At 53.0% G+C, this 12988-nt stretch overlaps 5 protein-coding genes across 5 annotated transcripts; 3 read left to right on the top strand and 2 right to left on the bottom strand.

The window, feature by feature from the left end:
* Nucleotides 1-492: 492 nt before the first annotated feature.
* On the top strand, nt 493-1390 carry A1O5_12944 (uncharacterized protein; the record flags this gene model as incomplete). The annotated part of the gene is made up of 2 exons (XM_007753513.1): nt 493-721; nt 801-1390. 2 exons carry the CDS (start codon nt 493-495, stop codon nt 1388-1390), a joined length of 819 nt encoding a protein of 272 aa, XP_007751703.1.
* A 1093-nt stretch (nt 1391-2483) lies between these two features.
* Nucleotides 2484-4554, top strand: A1O5_12943 (long-chain acyl-CoA synthetase; the record flags this gene model as incomplete). The annotated part of the gene is made up of 5 exons (XM_007753512.1): nt 2484-2874; nt 2929-3208; nt 3286-3665; nt 3731-4060; nt 4160-4554. The coding sequence occupies 5 exons, from the start codon at nt 2484-2486 to the stop codon at nt 4552-4554; spliced, it is 1776 nt and encodes a 591-aa protein (XP_007751702.1).
* Nucleotides 4555-4705: 151 nt separating this feature from the next.
* On the bottom strand, nt 4706-6182 carry A1O5_12942 (uncharacterized protein; the record flags this gene model as incomplete). Its single annotated transcript, XM_007753511.1, has 3 exons — nt 4706-4822; nt 4879-5365; nt 5428-6182. 3 exons carry the CDS (start codon nt 6180-6182, stop codon nt 4706-4708), a joined length of 1359 nt encoding a protein of 452 aa, XP_007751701.1.
* Nucleotides 6183-8405: 2223 nt separating this feature from the next.
* A1O5_12941 (uncharacterized protein) lies at nt 8406-10430 on the top strand (the record flags this gene model as incomplete). The annotated part of the gene is made up of 4 exons (XM_007753510.1): nt 8406-8680; nt 8749-9019; nt 9084-9426; nt 9499-10430. The coding sequence occupies 4 exons, from the start codon at nt 8406-8408 to the stop codon at nt 10428-10430; spliced, it is 1821 nt and encodes a 606-aa protein (XP_007751700.1).
* A 783-nt stretch (nt 10431-11213) lies between these two features.
* Nucleotides 11214-12702, bottom strand: A1O5_12940 (uncharacterized protein; the record flags this gene model as incomplete). Its single annotated transcript, XM_007753509.1, has 2 exons — nt 11214-12539; nt 12601-12702. 2 exons carry the CDS (start codon nt 12700-12702, stop codon nt 11214-11216), a joined length of 1428 nt encoding a protein of 475 aa, XP_007751699.1.
* Nucleotides 12703-12988: the final 286 nt, after the last annotated feature.

Raw genomic sequence — 12988 nt, 5'->3', positions numbered from 1 at the left:
TGAGATAAATGTCGCAACGATACAAAAGTCCTGCCCCGACAAATTGTCTCTCGTGTTACGGTCTGGAGAGAAGATTCTCTTGGGAGAAGGAGGGATTGAGATGGCAGGGTGGGACGAAGACTCCGAGGAAGGGACAAAAAGGGCAGCCAGTGAGGCCCTTCCCCACTGCCTCCAACCTGGTCCTCCATTCGTGGGCTTTTGTTTAACTGTGGGGCGTGCCTCGAGGAATGGCGACCTAACCGAATTTGGCGAGCAGTTTGTGATCTGCAGAATGCTCTCCTCAGACCGAGGACCGGATACCTTGGCGGAAAGTGTTTCGGTGGCTACATTCACATCTCAAAATTTGAGTACATGTGAAGTTGATATATACATGAGGTCAAAAGACACAAACTTCTTCCAAAAGAAGGAAACAGGTGAAGCTCATCAACAATACATCCTGTGCATTCTGCTTGCAGAGAAAGCTGCCAACCCAGACGCAGTCCTGGAACACAAATGTCTCTCAGATCAAGACCCCTGCAGTTTCAACATTTTTACGTCTCTTTCCCGCATGACAAAATTGTTCAAGTCACTTTGAACAGACCCGAGAAACTGAACAGCGTCAACAAAGCTACAAGCCGCCAAATTCAACAGATATGGGAGCTTTTCGACCAAGATGAAAGTCTATGGGTCGGAATAATCACAGGCGTTGGGAGAGCTTTCTGTACTGGAGCAGATTTACAAGGTATGCTCAGGCGCCAGGACTGCTCTATATCAAGGTCTTTACTTGAGACGACAACTGACCAGAGTATGTCCTTGGACAGAATGGAACGAGATGAACAAAACTGGCGTGGTCAACGACATGTCTGCTCCCGGTCTCGCTGGGCTGCCCCGTCGAGCTGGTAAAAAGCCGATCATTGCTGCGGTGAATGGTATATGCATGGGAGGCGGCTTTGAGATGGTGGCCAACTGCGACCTCGTCGTAGCTTGCTCCTCGGCACTTTTCTCCCTACCGGAAGTGAAGCGAGGGATCGTCCCTGTGGCAGGCTGTCTACCACGGCTGACACGTACACTGGGACTGCAACGTACTACCGATCTCGTCCTCACTGGCAGAAACGTGAGGGCCAAGGAGCTTCATGACTTGGGCCTAGTTAGTCGGGTGGTGGAATCTGTCGCTGAAGTTGTCCCCGTGGCAATTCGAGTCGCCCAGGACATGTGCAAGAACAGTCCGGATGCGTTGATTGTTGGCCGGCTAGGTATTCGGCAGAGCTGGGAAGCCGGTAGCGTGGAGGAGGCCGTGTCGATTCTTGCTGATCGATGGTACCCTCGCCTGATGGCTGGACCTAATTTCTCGGAGGGGATTCAGGCATTTGTGGACAAACGGTCGCCAAACTGGACAGATTCGAAGTTGTGAGAGAAGATTGGCGCTGCAGGTCCTAAGACAGAAGGATCTAATCACAGCGCGAGCTGCTGTGCAAAGTTTCAACCTGTTAGGTGGGGACAAGATCAATCATGTACATAGCAGGAACACGCTTATATCTCCACTCTTGCTACACTCTTGAAGGCAAATTCCTTGAGAGGAGAAACTCACCGGGGCCGGAATATCAGTACGGGGAATATTTCATGCCATGTCAGACAAGTATTGTAATGTCGACGTTTTGAAATGTCTGAAATACCGCCCTTGTATCCAGAATCCTTTCCAATCTTGGCGTAGCGCATCGAGTGGAGCTCGTCAAGGCTGCGGTCACCGTTATCCCAGCGCACGCTTCCCCTTCTTGTTCCAATGTCACAGCTTTCCTCATCATCCTGTTACCATTGGTGCACACCTCCATTTCATCATTAGAGGATTGTGAACGGTAACGCTAGGAACTCGAATGCGCAGTCAAGACAGACGGCTTCGGTTTTGCCCAACAAGTGGACACCGTCAAAAAATGGCGCACTGGAAAAGTAACGAGGACTGCAAGACCACAGACGCACCCATGTAATGCCAGCTATGACTGGTGTGCACAACACAAACTCCCTTGTCAATCCAATCCATCTTATCTGATCTGATTGTTGATTGAAACTGTTGCAGTGGATAACTTTGCCACCTTTGCGGAAGATGCCAGCGAGTGTTTACTCGGTTCAATCCACATGTCTCGAATGAGGTGATTTGATTAACCTATTCTCGCATGGCAACATGTGGAACCGAAATTCTCTCTCGGCAGAATCTGCTCTGCTTATTCCAGGTTTATCCCGGGCATCCAGTTGAAAGCCGAGGGTGAACTACGCCTTGAAGTAAATTCTTCAGCACAGGTGCATCTTTTCTTGTCCGGCGACGCGAACCGAGATCGGAGGTTCTGTAGAATCAGTCTCCAGAAGGTGCGAAAATGACAGCCTGATAGACCACGGGAGTGGGGTGATGCTCTACACAATGTCAACATAACATTGACGACTGAAGATTGGACTATAGGGCAGGAGGAGGCTGAACATTAGAACTACTGAGAAACCTTTAGCCATTCGTTGCGATGTCTCTAGAAAGTGCCACCGAGACCACGTTATTTCCATCTCCCACGGTTCTGTCCCTTCTTCATGGCAATTCGGAGGTGCCATTGTTAGATTTTACTCTCGGCGAGCTGCTGGATTTCCAGTGCAAGAGGTATGGGAGTAAAGAATGCTTGGTGGTGCCGTGGACAGGCGCCAGATGGACATACGGCCGTCTTAGGGAGGAAAGCATTCGACTGGCGAAAGCCCTTGTTGCTCGAGGGCTACGCCCAGGGGATCGAATCGGTATCATGGCCGGAAACTGTGAGCAATATGTCTCGGTCTTCTTCGCCTGTATGAAGCTGGGATGTATCCTGGTCATTTTGAACAACACCTACACTGCATCTGAAGCAATGTATGCACTGAAATTCACAGGTACGTTTTCCTTCACACCTTGCCATTGGAGCCGCTCCTTATTTGAAATCACAGAATGCAGAATACTGTTTGCGACTCCTCGAATCGGTCATCACGACAACGGGCAACTTCTTCGCCAATTGAGAGAGAAGCCTGGTACGGTCGAGGAGATTATCATTCTACAAGGTCCACCCAGTCACTTCACTCCCTACGCAACACTCCTAGAAACAGGAGCAGTCGGATCCGATGAGATTCTCGAAGCAGCCTCGAAGGGATTCAGCTGCCATGCCGTTTGTAATCTCCAGTTCACGAGTGGAACGACAGGAAACCCGAAAGCTGCAATGCTGACACATCAGTAAGTAGCCGGCTGGCTCCTAGCTCCTCCTGTCGAGGAAACCCTAGATTGACCAGAGATCTAACTCATATTTCCAGCTCCTTGGTCAACAACAGCCGCTTCATTGGCGACCGCATGGCCTTGACGGATCAGGACGTGCTGTGCTGTCCACCGCCGCTCTTCCATTGCTTTGGCCTGGTCCTTGGCCTGCTAGCCATTATAACTCATGGCGGAAAAGTGGTCTATCCCGCCGAGACCTTTGACGCCGTTGCGTGCCTGAGAGCCATCTCGGAGGAACGATGTACTGCCCTTCACGGTGTCCCAGCAATGTTCGATTCCATTTTCAGCCTCCCGCGCCCCGAGGACTTCGATTGCTCAGCCTTGCGAACCGGGATCATAGCAGGGGCTCCCGTACCTCGCCACTTGATGGAACTTATGGTAAACGAACTCGGGATGACCGAGTTCACCAGTAGTTATGGTATGGCATACATGTAACTCAGCCAAGGGAGGGCCATTGAAAAACTAACCGTCCGGTATCATCAGGCTTAACAGAAGCTTCACCAACGTGTTTCAACGCGTTCCACAACGACCCCACAGATTTGAAGCTCACCACCGTGGGCCAAGTCATGCCGCACGCCCATGCAAAGATCGTGGACCGACACGGAGGAATCGTCCCAGTCGGTGAGCGCGGAGAACTCTGCATCGCCGGGTACCAACTACAGCGAGGCTACTGGAGAAACGCGGACAAGACAAACGAGGTCATGATCCGTGACGGAGATGGCGTGCTGTGGCTGCATACCGGCGACGAAGCTGTCTTTCACAGGGACAAGACGTGCAGTATTACGGGTCGGTTTAAGGATATCATTATCAGAGGTAAGCACGCTTCCTCCGCGCATACATGCATCATCTCTCGAGAAAGCCGTGCATATATATACACGTAGGAGCACTCACTGACCATTTATTCCTTGCCAGGTGGAGAAAATATCTATCCCTTGGAGATTGAAAGTCGTCTGGTCCAGCACGAGGCGATTGACCGCGCCATCGTCGTCGGCGTCAAGCACGCCAGATACGGCGAAATCGTAGCTGCATTTCTGCAACGCAGCAGCTCGACTCCTGCAACAACCCCACGAGGAGGTAGTGTTGGAGGAGAATATACGACTCCGACTGCTCGTCGTCCCAGCGACGAAAACATCCGTGAGTGGGTGAGACTGAAGCTTGGCCGACACAAGGCGCCGGCGCATATTTTCTGGCTGGGAGAAGATGACATTCCGGCCACCGTGCCGTTGACAGGGAGTGGAAAAGTGAGAAAGTTCGAGCTCGCGCAGCTGGCGGGACAGTTGGTGACTCAAGGGAGACCGAAATTGTAGTGACCAGACGTCTGCAATGAGAACATTCCCCCGAAAACACAATGCATACTCTATGTACAGGCCAAACGAGCTAGCTTTTTTCCTCTCTCTCTCTATGTGTCCCCGTTCCAAATCTCGATCGATGTCGCGCGATTCCGAACGCGGCCAACGTTTACAGCCTTGCCGGCCTCTCCTCCTCCGAAGCGGTCTGCTCGGTCCTCCGACGCAGCACAGACTCTGCCAGACGTCTACCTCTCTCTGCGAGAATCTGGAGGAGGTTGTCGTCATTCTGCACCTCCATCAATTAGTAGTGATAACACCGACCGGATGAAAATCGTCACTTACTTGGTCTCCATCATTGGCAAGCGATCCTTGAAACCAAATCCCGCACCCTGGCGCGAGGACGCCCTTTCTGAAGTTGATGTGGTAATCGCGATCGACTGTGACACTAGGGCCATCGAGCAGCGCCTGTAAAGGCTCGAGGGCACGATAATGAACGTGTTGCCCAAAGCCGGTCGCGGAAATGACGGCATCGAACGTTGCTGGCTCGCTTGGATTTTCAGGAGTTTGCACGAAAAGTCGCACGCGCCCGTCAGCAGTTCTCTCCGCATGTACCGCTTCATGTTGGAATCTGATTTGGAATCTCCACTTCTGGGAGTCGGGCTCTTTGACACTGAAATCGTACTGGGCATCATATATCTGTCTCAGGAGGCGCGGTTCAATTGACGAACTAGAGGTCAAGGTCGAGGCTCCATTGACTTCCCTTCTCCTGATCTCGGGTGGCATGTTCAGTTGTGTGGATGAAGTGGGTTGCATGATACTTTCCAATAGGCTAGATTTCGCTATAGCATTAGAAAGCGACACCAACGGTGGACACCCAAGAAGCCGACTTACAATGGTGTCTCGTCATCTCCTCGAAGGACAGCGTCTTTGGTAAACCAAATGACATCGTGCTCTCCCCGTATTCCATGAAGCTGATCAAATGCCTCTGCTGCGTTTTGGCCATTTCCTAGGACTGCGATGCGCGCTCTGGGATTGTCGCGTAGTAGTGATGGAATGGCTTCCAGATACTCTGAAGAGTGCAGGACGAGAGTTTGAAGAGTAGGAGCGCGGAGTACTTTTGGGACATAGAGATGATTCGATGCAGCATAGACGACCTGCTTGGCTGTGGCAGCTTTCTTTTCTCCCGTCACGGCATCCACGAAGACCACTTCCCACGCAGCGACGCTCCCCTTGCCGTCTCTCAACGGTCGCACACTGGTGACCATCTTGCCGTACTGGACTTGCGCCCGAAGGCGGCCAGCACACCATCTCAGATAATCGCTGAACATTTCCCTCGACGGGCGAATCTGAGCGCTGTTGGCATATAAGATGAGCCTATTGGTCGCATGGAGGTAGTTGAGGAAGGTGAAGGGGGAGCGCGGATTCTCTGAGGTGATCAAGTCATTGAGAAATGAGGCCCTCAGTCTGGAGGCCGGTGTGCTCCGGAGTGGCTTCCAGAATGCTTCCAATTGGGATTCCAGGAACATAGTATCCTTGCTGAGCCCATTTCTTTCCTTCAAAGCGACAGCGTTTGCGACGCCGGTGATGTCAAAACCGACACACACCAAGTCGAGAGTTGGGATATCGGTGTCCCTGTTGCCATCCATGAGTGTGTCTGCATGCTGTATCATAATTGTCGTAGGGGTGGAAGCATTGATGGGACCTCGATCGATGACATAGAAGGACCGATGCTCTCAGAACCCTTGCCAGGTCAGGCAACAACTGGGAGAGCCTGGATCCTTCCCCTTTCTGTTCAGGGTTGATGCAACCAAAGTGTGCCTCTAACAAGAGACTCCGAGACTCCGAGACTCCGATTTCCGACAATGGCATTCGTGGTCGCGTGAATGGGACCATGACATGACCCTAGGAGAATTCGGAAAGCCGCCCAGACCTGATACATGTGTCATTTGAAAGGTAATCGAATACCAAAATTACGCCCTGGTATTAGTGGTACCAGCGGGCCCGGCTCCACTGTTCTCGGCAGAGTGGAGTTCTCCGAGCGGATCAGATAACTCAATTTCCACTTGCCCCGGGAGAATTTTCATCAGATAACTCAATATGCAACGTTCCCACTTTCCCACTTTAGCGGTTTCTTCCACCTCCCAAGTCTCATCGGTGCGTGATTCTGAAGGCTACATACCAGTAGGAACCCGCCCTCGCCGCGCAGCCATCCGCCGAGCTTGCTTACTGTAATGGAGCCGTCTTGAGCCCTCCAAGCATCCAACTCCCGACCCCGAGACCCATGCCCGGTATTCGTGATCAAGAAAAATTGTCATCGAATAAGATCATCGTCGTTCGTTCTTCCTCGCGTGGGCATTCAATGCGGCCCCTCATGGCATCATTGGGTGGGCTCTGGGTCGTCTTCTTCACTAAGACAACGGACTTGAGGCTTGTGCCAGGTGCGACCAAAGCATTCCCTCCGACCTCGGGCTTTGTTATTTCTCTCAAGTCGACAGTGGACATGGCGACAAGACCACAACAAGACAATGCTGACTGATGCTGTAAGTCACTTGCCCAGCTATGTACAGTAAAGTGTTGCTTGGCAGCACTCAAATCATATCAGATGGCCGAGTTTCAGAGCTCCCGATCATGATTGTCTGACTGTTTCGATTCGGGTACAACAATGGACTCCTTCGCTGGTAGGAACGCTATCAGACGACTTGAATTATGCCCCTCTACAGCTCTCTGCTCGATTAAACTCTGCCCAATAGCGTCGCACTACCAGGCGCAAAGACGGCATGGCGTGTGGATGAAAGGACACCCCTCAATCTCACCCAAGAGCATGTATGTCCCCGCTGCTCTCGGTGCTATGGAGATGGATGACTGACTCCTCCCAAGCCGTATCGCGGCAATGTAATGACGAACATACACCACAAGAGCGTTCGCGGTGTCACTGTCACGACGAAATACAAGGATCCCAAAACACCTGTTTCGCGTTTTCAACAAGGACTTGGCGCAATCCACCGCGGACTCGGTTTGCCTGGGCGCTCCATTTTATGGTAGCGACTTTCCCTCCGCTCACTTCCAGAGTGCCGAAGCGACATTCCTCTTGCGGATAAGCAAAGCCATGTACATACATATGTACATATGAAGACGTGATTAGATTTGATAATCGAATCTTATCATCAATCACACACTGACAGACTAAAGCCCCTGCCAACTTCCACGTTCCACCCTCTCAGCTTTTCCGCACCAATGGGCTCAGAATGACAAGCCCGGTACTTCTTCGCTCTGGATCACTGTTTCCTCTGCGTCCGGAGCGCCGTGGCGCTTGCTAAGACACAAGTCATGGGTCAGGGCAGAAGCCCACGCCAATGCTCTCGCACCCCAGCTGTACATGCCACCGGTGCCACAGTCTGGACTCTGGGCTTTTGCCGCTACAGCTATGACAATCGAGCTTTCTCAGTTACGGTCTGCACCATGGCCTGGGTACCCACGCGTGGCTTTACCACACGCTATTAGCCGATGCAAGAGATCACTTGAGGCCTGTGAAAATCTCAAGACAGAAAAAGCTTTTCGCTCTTGGCCATTCAGAGCCATGGGTCTATGCGAGCGTACAAGCCAGCTCAGATGAGCAAATTGCCCTCAACGAAGGACTCGTCATTAATTAGCATGTCGTGACGGATCCGACATCGGGATTCATCTTGAGTGCTGCCACACTCTTTGTTCTTGACGTCCTGCTTGGCCAGTGGGTCTAGGCTCGATTGTATAGTCGGGACATGGCCTTACACCCAGGCCATTTGAGCGAACCAATCCATCCGCGTTGAGATTCCTCGTCCACCAGAGATTCCCGTTCGCATCAAAACTTGGTCGTCAGAGACACATTCACAATGTCTGCTGCTGGAAGATTCAAGCTCAACTCGCTAAGACAGTTCTTACGACCCGATGATAACAATATCGCTGAACAAAGCCGCGAAAGTACAGTGTTGGAGAGTACCGACGACAAGAATACCGCGACGCACGCGCACGATCCTATCAGTAGTAGCAATGGGAGCGACGAAGTTCAACCTGAGCTTCCAGCCCAAGATGCTCAGGAAGGCGTGAGAAGAGTTGAAGCTATCACGCTGGCATGGAGTAAGACATCCCTCATCATCACCTACATATGGTACGTCCTCATCATCGAGCTATCATCGACAATGCCCTACATACCATCTTGCTAACTCGTCTGAATAGCTTCTATCTGCTGTACTTCGTCAACGCCTTTCAGTTTTCCATCACGGCCAATCTTACACCATACGTGACCAGTGGATTCGAATACCACTCCCTCATCCCAGTCATCTACATCGTCTCTAGCGTGATGACGGGGGCTGCCTATCTGCCGATTGCCAAAATGCTGGATATTTGGGGTCGGCCAGAGGCGTTCCTGTTCATGGTCAGCCTAGGCACACTGGGCCTCATCCTGCAAGCCGCTTGTACAAACATTCAAACATTCTGCGCAGCCCAGGTATGCTACCCGTCAAGAGGATCCTAGATTTCGGTAATGTCAGACCACTAAAATGGTTATGTAGGTCTTTACTAGCATCGGATTCACCGGCATGATCTACTCGGTGGATGTCATGACAGCGGACACCAGCAAGTTGAAGAATCGGGGCCTCGCTTTCGCGTTCACCTCTTCTCCATACATGGTCACCGCGTTTGCCGGCCCCAGTGCCTCAGAGGGCTTCTACGAAGATATCAACTGGCGTTGGGCATTTGGGACCTTTGCAATCGTCACCCCTTTTGTGGCTGCGCCGTTGTACTTTGTCATGCAGTATAACTTGCGCAAAGCGAAGAAGCAGGGATTGCTTGACAGGCCCAAGAGCGGTCGAACATTGTTTCAGAGTATCTGGTTCTATATCATTGAATTTGACGGTAAGCGATTTTGCCCAAAAAAAACTTCCCTGGGAAGAAAGAAGCCTGACTTGTCAACCAACAATACTGCAGCTTTTGGTGTCATTCTCCTCGCAACGGGGCTGGTTCTCTTCCTCCTGCCCTTCTCCCTCGCCCAATCGACAGCGGATGACTGGGAATCCGGCTCCATCATCGCAATGCTAGTCGTGGGCTTTGTGCTGCTGCTTGCATTCGTCGTCTTCGAGCGATACCTCGCACCGAAGCCTTTCACTCCCTACCAACTGCTCGTCTCGCGAACCATTCTCGGCGCTCTCCTCCTCGACGCCGTGTACCAGATCGCGTATTACTGCTGGGGCAGCTACTTCAGCTCTTTCCTGCAGGTCGTCAACAACCTGACGATTGCGCAAGCGGGCTATGTGAGCAGTACCTTCGACATCATCTCCGGCCTGTGGTTGCTCTTCGTGGGCTTCCTCATGCGCGTCACGGGCCGCTTCAAGTGGCTTTTGCTGTGCGCCGTCCCGCTGTACATGCTCGGCGTGGGCCTGATGATCCACTTCCGCCGCCCGCACACCAACATCGGGTATATCATCATGTGTCAGATCCTCATCGCCTTCGCGGGCAGCACCATGATCCTGTGCCAACAAGTCGCCGTCATGGCGGCCGCGGAGCACGGCCAGATCGCCGCCGTGCTGGCCATGCTCGGCCTGTTCGGGTACATGGGCGGCGCCGTCGGGAACAGCATCTGCGGCGCCATCTGGACGCATTCTCTACCCAGCGCGCTCCAAAGACTCCTGCCCGAAAACCTCAAGCCCGAGTGGGAGACCATCTACGGCGACTTGACCGTGCAACTGAGCTATCCGATGGGCAGTCCCGCGCGCGAGGCCATCATGGAGGCATACGGAATCGCCCAACGCAGGATGTTGATCGCCGGGACCAGCGTCATGGGCCTGGCTCTCTTCTTCGTCCTGATGATCCGCGACATCAACATCTCCAAGAACGCACAGGTCAAGGGTGTCGTGTTCTAGAATGGGAAGCAAGCATCGTGATACGGTGGAGCTGACTGACAATTGAGTTCCCAGCGCCTCCGCTGGCTGCGAGGTACTCCGTAGCAGTCGGTGTTCCTTGGGACCGCTTCCCCCCAAAGGGCGGATTGGACTGGATCGGACTGGATTTTCACGCAGTTTCGCGCTCAAACACCAACAATGCATGTCCATCCATATGCCGTCCGCACTCCATCTTCTCACATTCGAGTGGTTCACATGAATCTGACGGGTCAACCAGCCGATCCAGGCTCCAGAGGCCTGGTGATCACCTCGTCCGTCCGGTGTGCCGGCGCAAGACATATGTAGTCAAGGTAGTCAGTCACATTGGGTAGGCTTCATGAGCACCGTCGAGACATCTGTATCACCTCTGTGCGTGTCCTTGTGTCCTCTTGCGCACATATAATATTTGCTGGCTTTAGATAGGCGGGCGCACTGACGGTGCCCGTCAGTCGCACAACAACGGAGGCGACGATTTTCAGCCCAGAGGAGAGTAGAGCATTACAGTCCTCCGTCGGGCGAACGGCGTGTTATCGACGTAATACGTACCACTCACGTGCGGTGGATAGGTCTGGCGGTCACTCACAGCCACTAGAGACTAAAGCCATGGCTACAACGGTATTGCTGAACAAAGCGTCTAATTCACACACCTGGCCGCTCGGGGAAGTGCATATTACTCTGCTACTACATATGTACCTGCTGTATCTCTGCTGCTATAAAGTCTACGCGCTTCAACGTATAACCCAAGTACCTCGCCCCGACCCCAAATCATGAATAACTCGGCTTCGTCCCCAGCGGCACGGGCGGCGGGGCAACTCCCGTTGAACCAACACTACCATGCATAGTCGCTGGCTTCTTCGGTGGTGGAGGTGGCGGGGGCTTGCGGGATATCGAGGCCGCCATCTCGGCAGTCTGGTTTTGTAAAGACGGTTGCATTGGTGCAGTTCCGCCTGCATTGGCACCATTTGGCGGTTGGGGGTCGTCAGAGGAACTGTGTTTCTCGAGGAAAGAGTTGAGGCGGCCTGTCACATTATATTTCTTGTTCCACTGGTTCGCTTTAGCCCCGGCGGCGTTGATGCTGTCTTGGTGTCGTTCTCGGAACGAGTTGGCCGTGCGGACAGCCGAGCTAGCATCAGCGGCGGAAACGGAGGCAGGATCCTTGTAGGCGCTCTGAGCAGTACGCATGGCAGCTTGCTTTTCAGCCCATGTAGTTCCTTGTGCTGAGCTTTGTGGTTGCGGCTGTGTCGCATAGGCTTGTTGGGTGGGTGTGTTCGCAATGACTGGCGAAGGGGATTGAGCGGGGGTGACAAATGGAGGAGTGGTGTTTTGTTGTTGCCCGGTACTGGAGTTCGAGCTCATGCGGGCAAAGCGGGCTTGAAGCTCCGATAGCTGGTGTACAGGTGTTTGAAACATTGAGGGCGGGCTCTTTGGCAAATTTGGCTGGCTTTGCTCGTTACGCCAGGGATTTGAACTCTGATCAGAGCCGATGCCCAGCGCTGGGACTGAAACGCCTGCATTCCCTAACCTGTTGATGGCAGCTTGGTTGATTCCGTAACTCGCGCTTGGTTGTGAGCTAGGTGCAGCGACAGGAATGGATTCGTAAGCTGGAGGAGCGGTTGTTGGGAGAGGGGAATTGGCGACAGACGGAGGAGTGGATGTACTCCCCGTATTCTGTCGGGAGGGCAGTCTTGGAGGTAGACCTGGTTTTGGTTTAGCCAGCCCTGTTTCCGCAACTTCAGGTGATCGATTCAAGTCACGATGAATAGGAGGGGGTGGTAGGTGATCCGTCTTCAGCCCAGTTCGATCCGCCCGATATGGTAAAGGGGGGCCTGCACGTTTATTCTCTTCTTCGATCTCTTGCTCGGAAGCCTTGACAGCTTCATTTGCGCTAGAGATCTGCTCTTGAGTCAAGGGAGCGCCCCATCCCCCAGTCTGTGGCGTTATCTCGTTGGGCAGCGCAGCACCACCGTGATAGTTGACGTTTTTGGGAGGCAGCCCAAACGACGCTGGATCTTTGAGCGTCGAAAGAGGCCGGGAGACATGCTCAATGCCGTCTTTCTTGTTGGGGTCTCTGCCTTTTCCCATCCATCCAGCCTGTTCCATTTTTCAGCACCTTCCGCCACTTCAGCATAGTGCCAGGGGTTCAATGACTGACCACTTGGTTTATCCCCTTGAAATCGCCCCTCCATGACTCCTTGCCGCCATCCCGGCCCTTAGGATGCCATCCATCCTTCATGACGGACCTAAAGCCACTCATCTTGGGTAGGTTCGCAGGCGGAGATCGTGTGCGTTCAAGCAGGAGGATCAGGAAGGGAAGGGTGACGAAACGAGCTTCGCCAGAAGAAGCAGTCTCGTTATCGATCGAACGACTCGAGAGTTGGGCAAGCCAAGGATACGAGGTTGGTTCTTCGGTCCCTACACAATACGGAGAGCAGATGAACAGAGGGTGCTAGAGCACCAAGGGTGGATTCGTTCGCTGACGTCGCAGCCCACTCTTCACTCCTCCCACTCCGCTGCTTCCAAATGCCAAGCCCGGCGTCTTA

This window comes from Cladophialophora psammophila (genome assembly GCF_000585535.1).
Source record: "Cladophialophora psammophila CBS 110553 chromosome Unknown aczJe-supercont1.39, whole genome shotgun sequence".
NCBI lineage: Eukaryota > Fungi > Ascomycota > Eurotiomycetes > Chaetothyriales > Herpotrichiellaceae > Cladophialophora > Cladophialophora psammophila.
Note: the sequence above shows the minus strand (reverse complement) of the source record. Positions and strands in the feature narration are given on the sequence as shown.